Source organism: Mauremys mutica, chromosome 2 (assembly GCF_020497125.1).
Source record: "Mauremys mutica isolate MM-2020 ecotype Southern chromosome 2, ASM2049712v1, whole genome shotgun sequence".
NCBI lineage: Eukaryota > Metazoa > Chordata > Testudines > Geoemydidae > Mauremys > Mauremys mutica.
This window is the reverse complement of record NC_059073.1, coordinates 41,248,252-41,262,450: the sequence shown is the minus strand read 5'-3', so window position 1 is coordinate 41,262,450 and position 14,199 is coordinate 41,248,252. Positions and strand designations below refer to the sequence as shown.

The 14,199-nt window shown below is 40.8% G+C and overlaps 1 protein-coding gene across 1 annotated transcript in view; it reads left to right on the top strand.

The window, feature by feature from the left end:
* Nucleotides 1-14,199, top strand: part of VPS13B (vacuolar protein sorting 13 homolog B) — a 902,514-nt gene that overhangs the window by 783,535 nt on the left and 104,780 nt on the right. Inside the window, exons 38-39 of the mRNA XM_045002958.1 lie at nucleotides 760-967; nucleotides 1,269-1,453. Coding sequence (XP_044858893.1) covers nucleotides 760-967; nucleotides 1,269-1,453 — 393 coding nt within the window. The remainder of the gene's footprint in view (nucleotides 1-759; nucleotides 968-1,268; nucleotides 1,454-14,199) is intronic.

The following is a 14,199-nucleotide window of genomic DNA, read 5'->3' as shown; positions in this document are numbered from 1 at the left end:
AAGAAACACTGAAAAATTCCCAGAATTTTTTTTTTACAAATAAAAACTGAAAATGTGGAACACTAAATATATATAAGGAGGGTTCATCTTATTCTCTGCACTGTTACTTCCTAATTTCCTTCTCTTGTCCACCAATTTTAAGTGTAATGAAAAAATATAAATGTAGTTGAAGGTTTAAGAAAACCCATAAAAACACTAACTAAAAGATCTACTATGGAAACTTATTGCCCAACATACATATAACTCGAAGACAATTTCAATGAACCAGACCTAATGTTCTCCAGAGAATCACATTCCAAAGTGCCCCATTTTATAACACTATGCTCTGAACAATTGAAACATTAAAATTACTTTCCTCATAAGCTTATCCGAAAACCTGACTCAGTGGGACTACTCCCAGCACTAAGCAATATGCCCCACAGTAAGTGAAGAGCAGGCCTTTAGATTCTAAACACTTCAGCTCAGTGCCTGTCTATTTTATATATATGTGAGATGCATAGTGTATAACAATAAATGCATTCCTTAGACTTGAGTAAAAGACAGATTTGTCAAAAGGCATGGTAGAATCTTTTTACCATTTAGCAGGTTTGCAGAAAGTTACAGTATATGAAGAGTATGCAGCAAAAAAAATGTATGTTTTTATTTTTATTTATTGATTTATTTACTTATTTTGTTAATTTGTTTAAAATAATTACATATTTTAAAGCAACATTTTTGTCATCTGTTTTGTTTTTTTTCTTTTCTTTATTTTTTAATCAGGTCTTCTGGGGTCAAGAACATTTGAATTGTTTAGTTCTTCTCCATGAACTTCTGCAAGGGTACCTTACTGAACAAGGCAAGATGGAGACACTGATCTCTGATCAAACAAACCAGACTCAGTCTCCTATGGAAAGGAATCAGACCTCAAAAACTGAACATACCTCAGATGATCTGAGAACAGGCCTGTTCCAGTACATACAAGATGCAGGTAGGAAGATTATTATATTTTATTTTAAATTACAAAGTTCAGTAGTAACCTTTTAAAGATCACTTACCTATGATGAAGTTCTTTACCTTTTTTGGTAAAGCAATTGAAAACATCTGTTGCATCAATGTCTTTTTGATTTCTTTCCATTTAGCTGCAATCTTTTAAAAGTCAAGGAAATTGCTTTTTTATTTTCTCTCCTTTTGATCCTAAGAGATTTGTTTTTAAATACTTTTGTCTCGTAAACCAGCCTGTTCCTTTTTAGAAATTACATAACAGATGATAGCTTTCTTTCATTTGACAGAAGCGCAGAAACTGCCGAGTGCCTATGAAGTTGTGTTTTACGGTGAAACTGAGGATAGTCCAGGAATAATGTTATGGAGATATCCAGAACCCAGAGTGCTTACCCTTGTAAGAATAACTCCTGTTCCTTTTAATACAACTGACGATCCAGATATTAGTACTGCAGACCTTGGAGATGTTCTTCAGGTTAGTAATTGGTAATTCCTACTTTCATTAACAAAAGAGAAGGTTGTTATTATGAAGTTTATTCAGTGTTTTAGAAATTGCTGTTAGTAAAAATTGTGCATAAAACAAACAGAGGCCTAATGAAGTCAATGGGAGGTGAATTTTGCAGCTTGAACACATTGCTAATTTAAAATGAATCAAACAGTGTTTCCTACCATTTACCTGTGAAGGCTTTTCCACAGCATCATAAACTACAGCAAACTTCAGCAGTTCTGGTTTTACCATCTTCTTGCTGTGGGAGGCTGATAAGTGCAGTCCAATCCTATTGCCCCAGTCCATGGATCTCCTCTTCAGGAGCACTGTCTGACTCCCTCTGCTAAGCTGGAGTGTGGCTGTATACCCTAGTAGTGTTCCTGCATCTGCCAACTGCCTTGCTCTTTCATTATTTAGTAGGCCTGTTGTTCCCCAAAATACATTATTAGGAATTTTGTACTCTCTACTCTAATCCATCTTTATTATTTCCCTTATTCCCTGGATTTCTATATAGATATTTATTCAACTGTGAATTCATTAATATTTTTAATTCTTACTTTTGACTTCTTTCTGCAGGCCATCTTCTGTCTCATTCAGGTCTGCTTATTATTCAGCTTTGAAATAGTATTGCAAATTATATTAAATAAAATGTCCCCCTCCTTTCCAAGTTAGTGAGAGGTATTAAATTTTATTTTTTTATTTTATAACTGTAATGGAAGAGTTTCTGTTTTAAGAATTGAATTATGCACCAGTATGCATTAACTTATGGATCAGGTTAATCTCCCACAGAAATATGATATAATATCAGTATACTGCACAAAGTGTTAGTGAAATCATTTAGGTGTCCTGCCAATTTATTTGCCCTCTAGACAGGCAAGGTTCAACTCCCTTAAATTGTATGAAGGTTAAGAACTAAATTGAAGAAATCAGCTAAGCTTGGCCTGAGGTCTCATCAAAGATCAAAATAGTGTTATCATGCACTATCCTGAGGACTCCGTTCAGTCCATGTGAAAACCTGCAAATTGCAGACCTTAAAGACTATATTTTCAAAGCAATGTGCAACAAGTCTGCTGCATAAACTCCATTATAGTTAACAGGCTTTGTGGGCAAAATTCCATGTATACCACTTGAAAAATTTAGCCCTATATAGTAATATAGGTTCTCCATTGAGTACGTCAGTGTGGTTCCCACTGTAGTTGTGCATATCCCTCATGCATGCGAGACTGGAGGTTTTTTGAATACCAGTGTCTGTTGGGGCTGCATATGTAACCCACACATATTTTTAAAGTGGGTGTGGTGTTCTGTCTCATCTAGTGGCACTGAGACCACTTAAAGAGAAAAGTCGGTGGGCGGGATCAAACCAGGGACCTAAGGCTGTAGACCAGACTCATTTTGGTCTACAACTTTTCAAGTTGGGGCTCGTCCAGGGCCGCCCAGAGGATTCAGAGGGCCTGGGGTCTTCAGTGGCGGGGGGCCCCTGCTGCCGAATTGACGCCGAAGACCCAGCACTTTGGCAGCGGGTCCTGGGGCGGAAGGACCCCCCACCGTTGAATTGCCGCCGAAGACCCGGAGCGGAAGAAGCTCCACGGGCTTGGGCCCCGCAAGAGTTTTCCGGGGCCCCCAGAGCAAGTGAAGGACTCCGCTCCAGGGGCCCTGAAAAACTCTCATGGGGGCCCCTGCGGGGCCCGGGGCCTGGGGCGAATTGCCCCACTTGCCCCCACCCCCCTGTCTGGGCGGCCCTGGGCTCGTCCGGGATTTAAACTGGGAAGACTCTGAAGCTCGAGACATGCTTCCTCAGCTAGGAGAAGTATGTAACCCACACACTTACTGGGTGTGGTGTTCTGTCCCATCCAGTGGCATTGAGACCACTTAAAGAGAGAGATAAAATGAGTCTGCTCTACAGCCTTAGCTAACAGCAAGTTGGCTTTTAGTTCATGCGGTAGAGGTTCATGCACTAAGCTCCAGAGGTCCCCGGTTTGATCCCACCTACCGATGACCAGGGTCTGTCAGGGTTACACGTATACACTCTCTGCCTTCTCATGTTCCCATATAAGGGCAGAAGGGCAAGGTGTCTGCAACCCTCCCTCAGTTCAACCCACTAGTTCTTAGCTTTTGCTAAACTTTTACAAATCTTTGGGAAAATCTTCAGAACTACTTCTCATCTTCTGCATTGACTGCCATGAACTGTTTTCATCCATTTGAACCAAACTGGTTAGAACCCTTGTACAGCATCCTTTGACATGGCAAGATTTAAGCCCTGTCCATCCTGCGATGGACTAATCCCTCTAGAAGAAGGAAATAGCAGGTTTCTCTCCTGTGTGGGGACATCTCCTATACTGAGCAGATTCTCTGCCAGCTTATCATTCTCCATGAGAATGTGTAAGCTGCAAGATGCAAAGCTAAACCTCCATCTTCTGGGACACTCCATGAAGGTGTCATCAGACCCTGAGATCAGTTCTCAAGTTGTGCTTTAAGACAGCCAGCTTCATTTAGCACCCCATCTAGCAGAAAAGCAACACCAAAGACCAGTACAGAGAAGATGGCATTGTTACCCAGTTCCAGTACGAATATTGATACCATCGCCACCAAAGCTGTTCTCAGCAGTTGAAAATGGTGCACCTCTTCTGGCATCTACAGCTGGCTCCAAAAAGGGCCACTCCAAACAGAAGCAGAGATTCCAGACTCAGTGTCCTCCCATAAGGACAAATACTGTATGGTCGCTGAAGATAAATCCACCGTGTACCTCATAGCATCGAGAGTTGGGGGAAAGGAGTAGCTTACAGTGCAGCAGACTCCTCCAGCATGAACCCCTGCTCTGATGATGCACCCATCAGTGTCCATGCCCACCAAGGAGGATGAGCCCAGAGGACCAAGATCACCATTGGTACCAAAACACCTACTTGCACCAGTAAAGACTCAGATACTGAGAACGCTGTATATTTTGGCACTACGGATGAGGTCTACTCCTCCTCACAATCACTGTGGCATACATTCTTCCCAACATCCAGTAGAGAGCCGCCTTCTCTGAGGTCAGTGATCAATACCATAGAGATACCTAACACCTTACCCTACAGGACTCAGCCACCACCTGTCCATCAGGAATAACCCTGAACTGACCAATAACCAACAAGCCAGCTTTATTCCTACAGCATGACACCATGGCCCTACTGGGTTACCGGGCAGCCCACTAACTCAGGCATCAAGAAGCTGATTTTCACCACACTCAAAGAAGAGGAAAAGATTACCCTCCAGTCAGAATTCCTGGCTGGACCACCTATGCCACAGTACCAGGAAGAGCCAGATCCGGGGACAGAGCAGCACCAGCCCCCTGTATTACCACCATAGACCATTTCATCAAGTAACAAAGATGAAAGGTCATCATTGGCACCGAATGACTTTAAAGTGTTCCAGGAACTCCTTGTGATGATTGTCGAGACATTGGCAATTGAAACATCAGTCATATTGAAGAAATCCATAAGCTATGTGATGTCGATCAGCTTCTTGTCCTGCTGCAAAATGGTGAGAAGTGAGCAACTGCCACAGGATTTGAGTGCTTCTACACCCACCTCATCCTGGGCTCCTTAGTTGTGTCAATGGTACAATAAAAGTTAAAGTCGAGTAAAAGTAGCCACAAGGACCCCAAAAGGCTTGACCTTTTGTGAGAAAGCCACACTCCATTGCTTCCCTGCAGGGGCTAATGGCCAGTCCTTCCTGGCCAAATATTATCAGGACATGGTGAAAGTGGCTGAACAGAAGAAAGGACTGTACCGCCCATAGTTCCAGGGCATTGATATACATTCTGGACTCTCGAGATGTCCACACTCCTTGAGGTGGTCCCGGTAATGGAGTGTATATCCCCAGAGAGCACAAGGTGGCTTTTGAATCCTTCAGTGAGTACAGAGCACAGTCTGTCCTCTGGCTGAACAGCTCTGAGCCCTGGATCATGGTCTGTGTCTTTCTCAGGCTGCTGGATGCCTGGGGCCATGATGCTTCCAAGCAAACAGCAAATGTGTCATGTATTGCTCCAGAGGAGCCTTATGCTACTGCTCCCAGTGTGATAGTCTCCTCCTTACTTGGTCAGACCAGTTCAACTATGCCTTTCCTCCGCTGCCACTTCTACCACGAGTACTATACAAGATCCAACAGGATAGTGCAACAGTCATCCTGATTGCCCCTTTCTGGCCCAGACACTTCTGGTTCCCCAACATCCTGCGCATGTCATCTCTTCTGACGATTACCTTCCTGACATTCCCTGAGCTCCTAACCCAGTGCAAGGGCAAGATCAAACACCCCAATGCACAACCACTCCACCTCACAGCGTAGTATTTGGATGGGCATCATTCCTAGAACATGCATGCTTCTCAGCTATCTGAGACATCCTCTCTAATAGCAGAAAGAACTCTACTAGAAAATGTTACCTAGCTAAATGGAAATGCTGCTTGTCCTGGTCACAACAAAGAGGCGTTCAGTCTGAAGCTATGGATATTCCCCTAATCCTAGACTATATCCTATCTTTGAAGACACTGGGTCTATCCCTCAGCTCATTGTGAGTCCACTTAGTGGTGGTCAGTGCACACCATCCACCTGATCAGGGCTACTCCATTTTCACACACCCACTAACCAACAGATTCTGGAAAGGTTTGATAAGACCTTTCCTGCCTCCTCAGAAGATTGTGCCCCATTGGGACCTGAATCTTGTTCTTTTGGTACTAACCAGGCTCTCCCTTTGAGCCTTTAGCTACTTGCTCCATGTCCCTCCTCACCATGAAAATCGCCCTTCTTGTAGCTATCACATCAGCAACAAGGGTCAGTGAGCTGGAAGCAATGATGGCAGACCCTCCATATACGGTGTTCCATAAAGATAAAGCTTCTTTACACCTATATCCCAAATTTTATCCCTAAAATAGTTTTGGAATTTCACCTTAGCTAAAACTGCATGCATCTGCAGAAGAATGTAGGTTCCACTCCCACCATGTTCAACAAGCTTTGGCCTTTTACCTACAGAGAACAAGACCAATCAGGAAGTCTCCGAGACTACTTAGGTACTGCTTGTCAATCACCCACAGTGGAATACCATATACTTTTGGGGCAATTCTGCACCATTGCAGCATATTTGTGAATAAGGTAATTGTGATTAGCACATTTAGAAAGGGAACCAAAAAAGTTTTAAAAACAGTAATGATACAAAAGTTCAGAGAAATCATATTGCAGCTTTCCCAGTAGGGAGCATGTCTTGAAATACTATGTGGTCCCATACTGTAACCAGCAGTGATACCAATAAGGACTCAGTTCTATACTGTCAGATAAATTCAGTGTAAGGTGAATATGTGTAATTTCAGTTATATTTAACATTTAAAATTTTGACAGTTGTATGTTCATCTTTTAAAGTAAATCATTGTGATATTTCATCTGGCTTTCTGGCTCTACTAAACTCTTTTATGGCACATCTTTTTAATCATCATGAATAAATGTTGGAAGCCTCTTTGTTTCTATAACTTCTTCAGATTATTAGAATTTATGAAAACTTCACTGTAAACAGAACTTTGTTAGATATCAGAAATCATTACATGCTGGCTGCAATTTGACTGTAACCTCAGGATAGACTAACTGCTTCAGATAAATAAGAACTGATCTGAACCATGATGTGTCTCTCAAATCAAATTTTAATGTAGGTTCAAAAATATTCCAATAGCTTGTTTTCTCACTTTTACTCCATTGTAGCCTGATCTATAGATTAAGTACAAGAACCCTCAGTTATCACTTTGAACTTTGACAGGTTCTTGTCCAAAGATCAGGCCCAGTATTATTAAAATTACTGTGTAGTTGAGAACCCCAATTTGCACAGTTGCAACACTCATACTATAGGAACTTTCCTATATTTACAAATAATTTATTAATAAATCTAGCACAGTCACAATCACTAACTCAGTAAGGTAGATAGAGAGAATACAGAAAGTACATCTGAACATCCATACTCACACCATCCCTTGCAGAACAACCTGAAATGTTAGCCATTATCTTCCTCATCACCATCATCTTCCTCATCTTCACCAGTGGCCATCATTCTGGCACCACCCAAGAGCTACATCTCTCTCTCTCCTCCTGCCAACAGGCTGAGATACCACTTTTATAATATGTTATAATATGTTATGCTGATGCTACCATGTCTAATGCATATTCAGTAGGGTTTTCTCCCCTCTTCCTTATTTGTATTTCCTCGCCTTATTAATGTTGAGGCATCCTTCTTCTGTAGGTTAGTATATTAATGATTTCAACTGATCATATATGTCAATTCGTTGCCATGGCACTCTTGTGGTTGGATGTTTTTTCCAAAACTTTCAACAAGCTGGTGTTAGCTCATGTTTCTGTGGTTGATTGATGTCATTATGGACAAAATTCCCCCTTACACTCTACTTCTAGTTCCCCAAAATTTAGGGATTATCGTTGGGCCGTTTATCTATGCCAACGTTCATAGGCCTCAAGACTCACTCATGCTAACTGCTGAAATCAATGTCTTGCAGGATACAAGCCTGTAGGTTCCTTGCATTACTGCTGAAAATAATAAAGGCAAGGCAGTGAATATAGTAAAGGCAAGCTAGCTGTATGGGCTACACCAGGGGTAGGCAACCTATGGCACACGTGCCGAAGGCGGCACACGAGCGGATTTTCAGTGGCACTCACACTGCCTGGGTTCTGGCCACCGGTCCGGGGGGCTCTGCATTTTAACTTAATTTTAAATGAAGCTTCTTAAACATTTTAAAAACTTTACTTACTCTACATACAACAATAGTTTAGTTGTATATTATAGACTTATAGAAAGAGACCTTCTAAAAAGATTAAAATGTATTTCTGGCACACGAACCCTTAAATCAGAGTGAATAAATGAAGACTCAGCACACCACTTCTGAAAGGTTGCCGACCCCTGGGCTACACCATTGAGTGTAAATATTTGTCTTAGTCAAATTACTTAGATTGATTTTTTTATATACACCTCTACCCCGATACAACGCTGTTCTAGGGAGCCAAAAAATCTTACCGCGTTATAGGTGAAACTACATTATATTGAACTTGCTTTGATCCGCTGGAGTGCGCAGCCCCTCTTCCCCTCCGAGCGCTGCTTTACCGTGTTATATCCGAATTCGTGTTATATCGGGTCACGTTATATTGGGGTAGAGGTGTGTATATATATTTCTTACTTTGCTTCCTTTTTCTGTTGGAGGAAAGCAAGCTTTTCATATGTGATTTTGTTAAAAATGTTTAGTCTTTGTGTTTGGGGGAAGAGAGGTGAAACCATCCCTAGCTTGGTTACAGCCATGAGAATCCCCATTCTGCCTGTTTTTACATCCTACAAACACTCTTCTGGCTCCTCATGGCACATCATCTTTCTGGACAAAAAAGACTTCATTATACTCATTTGGAACTTGCTGATATCTCTTCTTAATTTGTTAGAAGAGCCACTGTTCAGTGATATGAGGTATTTCCTCTTCCCACATGCTAAAACCAATACCTCTGCAGCATACCCGTTTCTGTTGACCCAGACAGCAAGAAACCAGGACCAGAAATGTTATTTTTCTGGCTTTTTTACATGGTGGTTTTCTGGCAGGTCAGGTCCTAACTTATCCCCACCATGCTCCAAATTGTTTCCCTGGCTCTGCATAGCATCTGTTATTGGCAACAGAAATCTACACGTTCCTTGCAAAGCACATAAGAAAACTTTTAAGCTTCATATACTCCATTCTTGAAGTTAGCCTCAAAATGTAGACAGTGACAACATTATACTGGTTTCAGTGTAAGATTTGGTCTATGCCAAAAAAGCATTGTTAGACCCAAGGACTGATAATTTTAAAGTTCAATATCTGGACCATCATGGCTAGAAATATATGCCTTATATCATTAGAAACTGAGTGATCTTAAAGAAAAGTTCTGGCATCTTAATTAGCACACAAAGATGTTGCATATCATTTACAGGAGACACTTGTCCCCTCCAGACTTGACTTTTCCAAAAATTTAACTGAGCAGAGTTAAGTATTTTTCATATTATTCAGTTTTGGTTACTTACCATTACCTGTAATCCTGAATCATCACTGAGATCTTCACTAGAGCTACCTTCCCCTATTTTCAGGGCATATATTCTAATTTAGGTCCATTTCCTGCACAAACTTTCACATGTGTTTAACTTTAAGTACTCATATGGTCCATTAAATTAAAGTTAAGCATTAAAATTAAGCACATATATATTTTCAGGGTTGGGGCCTTATTAATGAAAAAGGATGTGTGATAGAATACTTTGGAAACACAAACACAGTGCCTTAGGAAAGAGGGTTTTGCAAATTCCCCACTTCCAGTGTCAGCCTGTCCCTCTCCCATGCTCATCCAGCTTTTTCTGAAATGGCACCATAGCATCACAGCTTTCTATAAGACTCTTGTGTCTATCTGTTACAGTCTAGCCTGTGATCAGTTTAATAACCATATTTTAGCTTTATATTGTGTTGGATAAAGATATATTGCAGTCTAGACATTAGAAAGCCTGGATAGTAAATGAAGTTGTTGAATCAAAAACCAGAAAATCATTTGAAATGCTAACATTCCATATCCTTTAAAAATGTGGAAATTCTATTTTATAATAATGTACATGTTTAACAAATTAAAAACACTTGCCAACTGGAAAAATACTAACCATCTTAAACCATCATGTCATTTGCTAACAGGTATTTATTAGTTTGTTTCTTTTTTCCATACAAATCTACTTAATTTTATTCTGGAAACTATCTCTGTTTCTCCACTATGCTCAGCCATTAAATAGCATTGATCTCTGAGCAATGAAGCCTTTTGTTTTTTCTTGGTGTCATGGTGGTAGTGATGAGTTTCAACATATATTTTATCTAACCCTGCCTTTCTTCTACAACTCTTGAAGTGGAGACAGAAGCTCACTGCTGCGTAGCTATTGTCTGTTAATGATCAGTGTCATGTTAATATTCAAAATCACTAGGAAATTTTAAGATCTGTTTTTCCTCCCCTACAAACAACTGTTCTCATTACTCAGAATAAATTATACTGATCCCCATCAGCCTGCAAATTTATAATCCAGCATAATCTGCAAATTTTTGTTTGAGTACAAATTCCTCAAAATGTGTGTGTCTGTGTGTGTGTATGTTCTATTGAAAAAAATTGAACAATCCCAAGTGGTTTTAGGCATAGCCACCAGGTGTTTGAATGTGTGTGTGTTCCAGTATATGGTTGTGTCCTCAAATGCACATTTTATAGAGCCTAATGGGTCGTGGAGCAACTCATATCTTGGTTCAGTACTTTAAGGAGGGGCTATTAAAAGCTATTAAAATATTTACTAATATATCTCCTATCATATTCATTTATAAAGCCCTGATTCTTTTACTATAAAAATAATATAAAATATTTATCAGTATATCTAGTATATACTTTTCACTTTTATAGTACTTTTCATCCAAATATCTCAAAGCACTTTACAAGGGTGGCTAAGCACTGTTATTTACATTTTGCAATCAGTCCAAGCATTGTGATGACAACAGTAAAAAGAGGGACCAGAAGGTTCCAAGAGTGCTAATTTTAATAAATTCAAGAAATGAAAAACAATTTGGAAGTGTAAATGCCCATGGTTTGCTCATGCAAATTGTTGTGGATACAACTTTGAGTGGCCCTTTGAAAATTTGACTCTATATCAAGAAAGAGGTGTGATATGAATACAACAAAGAGTCCAGAAACTCCCGAATGAATCTTCTACAGTACACCGACATGTTCCTCTGTCACCCTGAACAAATCAATCTCTCTGCTTCTGTTTCTGTATCCTTAAAACGTTGTTAATAATGCTTGCCTATCCACATCTCTGGTGTGAGATTTCCTTGATTAGTATTTGTAAAGTGCTTTGAAGATTAAAAGCCCTATATATGAGCTAGATATTTTAATAAAAGTCATTGTGGGAGGAAGGGAAGGGACACATACTGGAATGGCAGTTTGATGTGCTCAGAGGAATAAATCTAACAGCACATATATTATTCCTTGTCCGTGTGATATAGTACATAGTGACTCTAAACCACAGATAGTATACCCTTTATGTAAAGGGGAAACCACTAAAGATCCTATTAGACAGTAGGAAATTCAAATGTTACTAAATGCATAGAAGTTCAATCTAGACTACAGCTAATATGGTCAAACATACATGGAGAAGAAAAAGCATATCCCACTGACAATTTGACTTAGTGGAAGATAACATATATTTCCTGAGAGTGGAGTTAATCCCAGAGCTGTCTCCATCTAGAGTGATTTTAGGCAAGGGCAATCCATTATTGCTCCAATTGGTGAGGGCAAAAATGAACAGGAAGTCAGTGCTGTAGTGAGGATCATACTTATAGCTTGAAAGAAGGGAAAAGGCCAAAGTATGGAAATCTTTGAGGGAATTGATCCAAAGGATAAAAATGAAGACCAAGACAGAGGTAAAAATATCACTTTTTTGATATGTTAAAGATTGGTGCTAGCCAGAAAGGATTCCTTGAGACTTTTCCAAGTTTTAACTCTCAGATGAAACATTTACACCAGCATGTCAAAAAAGTGACTAGAGTGAAGGTAGAGGATAATTTTTGGTGGTTGAAGATACATGGATAGGTTTTTAAAAAGATCCTTCTTTATTATGTACAAATGAAAAAACAGCTATTAGTGGTCTGAGTTTTGAGAGGTTCATATTACATTTTAGGGCACTATCTTGTGCTAGCAATTTCTGAACTGAAAAGACTAGGGAAAAGAAGTATCTGTTTTTACTTAAGTATTCACACGAGATTTGCAAAAATGGTGAAATTTTGACATTTTAAAGAATAGTCTAATGGTTAAAAGGCAAGACTGGGAGTCAGAAAATCACGGTTCTATCCGACCACTACCAGAAGCTAGCATTACGATTTTGATAAAGTCACTTAACCTTTCTGTGCCTCAGTTTCTCCATCTAACTGTAAATTGTTCTCTATAAAGCAACTGTAGGGCCAGACTGGATATGCAGGTCAGCATGGTTTTGATCTGGCCTGTGACATCATCTGTTTAGTAGTAGTTAAAAATTTGAGTAATCAGCTAGTGGTGTAGAGCAGTGCATTTAGCACTTGTGACTACATATACACAATATGTCAGGTCCTGAGTTGAGGACCTAGCCCAAGAAGTGTTGCCCTGTTTCTGAGAACAGTTTCAGTGCAAAACATATACAGTTCAAAAAAACAAAAACAAAACCCAATCAGGACGCTAACATGAGAAGATGTTATTGGTGAAAGGACAAAAAAGAAAAAAAGGTGTTATTCTATGAAACAAAACAAAAAATCAATGAATTTACCAATTAGCGCATCCCTGGGCAGCCGTAGTCCCGGTCAATAGATCCTACTGGTCCAGCTAGAACATTCATGCTCAGCCGTCATTTCAGAGTGGTCCCTGCAGGGCTGTCCCTAGCCATTCTGGGGCTCTACACAGCCTCCCCGTGGGGGCGGGAGGGCCCAGGCCTCCACATGGGGGGGGGGGAGGCTGGCCCCAGGCTTCCGCCAGGGAGGGGCGCTGGCTTGGGGCGGAGCAGGGCCGGGGGCTTTGGGGAAGGGGTGGAGTGGGGGCAGGGCTGGGCGGAGCAAGGGCAGGGGCCATGGGGAAGAGGTGGAGCAGGGGCTGGAGCAGCATGCAACTGCATAGGACACCAGGAAATTTGGGACACCAAATATCCTGGTGCCCTATGCCTATTGGTAGGGACAGCCCTGGGTCCCTGTTCCATTAGCAAAGAGAGTAGCTTAATATATGTTAAGTTGAACAACTGGAATTTCATGGAATCCTGTCTACTGCTTCCAGCCTAACTCCACCTGCTCCCTGTAACCTTGGTGTCCCTCAATAATAGTCCCTCCGAGGAACATGGTTCCTCTGACTCCACTTCCACGGATTATGACACACCTTCCCTATTATACAAAGTTTTTACTACAAATAAAACAAATAGTTGAAGCCAAGCCTTCAACAACCTGTCCCTTCAGCCAGAGGTTGCTAGCACATAGCTGAGTTGGAGTCTTGTCTTTATCACAAAATTCAGCTGATTATGTAGTCTTTGAGATAGTTTGATATCCTCAACAGACAGCCACACTGCCAGCTGATATACTTCAGAGAACTCACCATTCCAGTGCTGCCACCGTATTTCATTAGCAGAGAGTAAAGCTGAATGCAGGTTAAGTTGAACAAGTGGAACTTTATTAAATGCTGAGCTCTGTTTTGGATGAGTTGTTTCCAGCCTAACTCCTCACATTCCCTGTTCCTCTGGTGTCCCCTCAATAACAATATCTCCGGGAACATGGACCCTCTGTGTCCAGTTCCACTGATCATGATACATTCCCCTGATCTTTGGGCCTAGTGCTGGCAGATGGGAAGGACTGGAAATAGCATACAGTGGATCAGGAGCAGCTTGGATTTTTTTCAAGAATCCTAGATAAATTGTAACAAAATAAGCTGAATCCATCACAGGAATTCTGTGCTGAAATTTCAATCTATTTCAGCTTAATACAAAACAAAATCCAATGACGAGGCTGTTCTTCCCTTAAGGTTTCTCTGAACCTATTTAACCAAATAGACAAGGGATGTAAGGGCATCCCCCTGGGGTATTCATAACAGCCGCATCTCAGGAACATGCTAGGCAGTCCACAGGGAGGCAGTCTGAGGTGTAGAGTAAAGACTTCCAGGGCTGTGCCTTTTCTTCTCTCAGC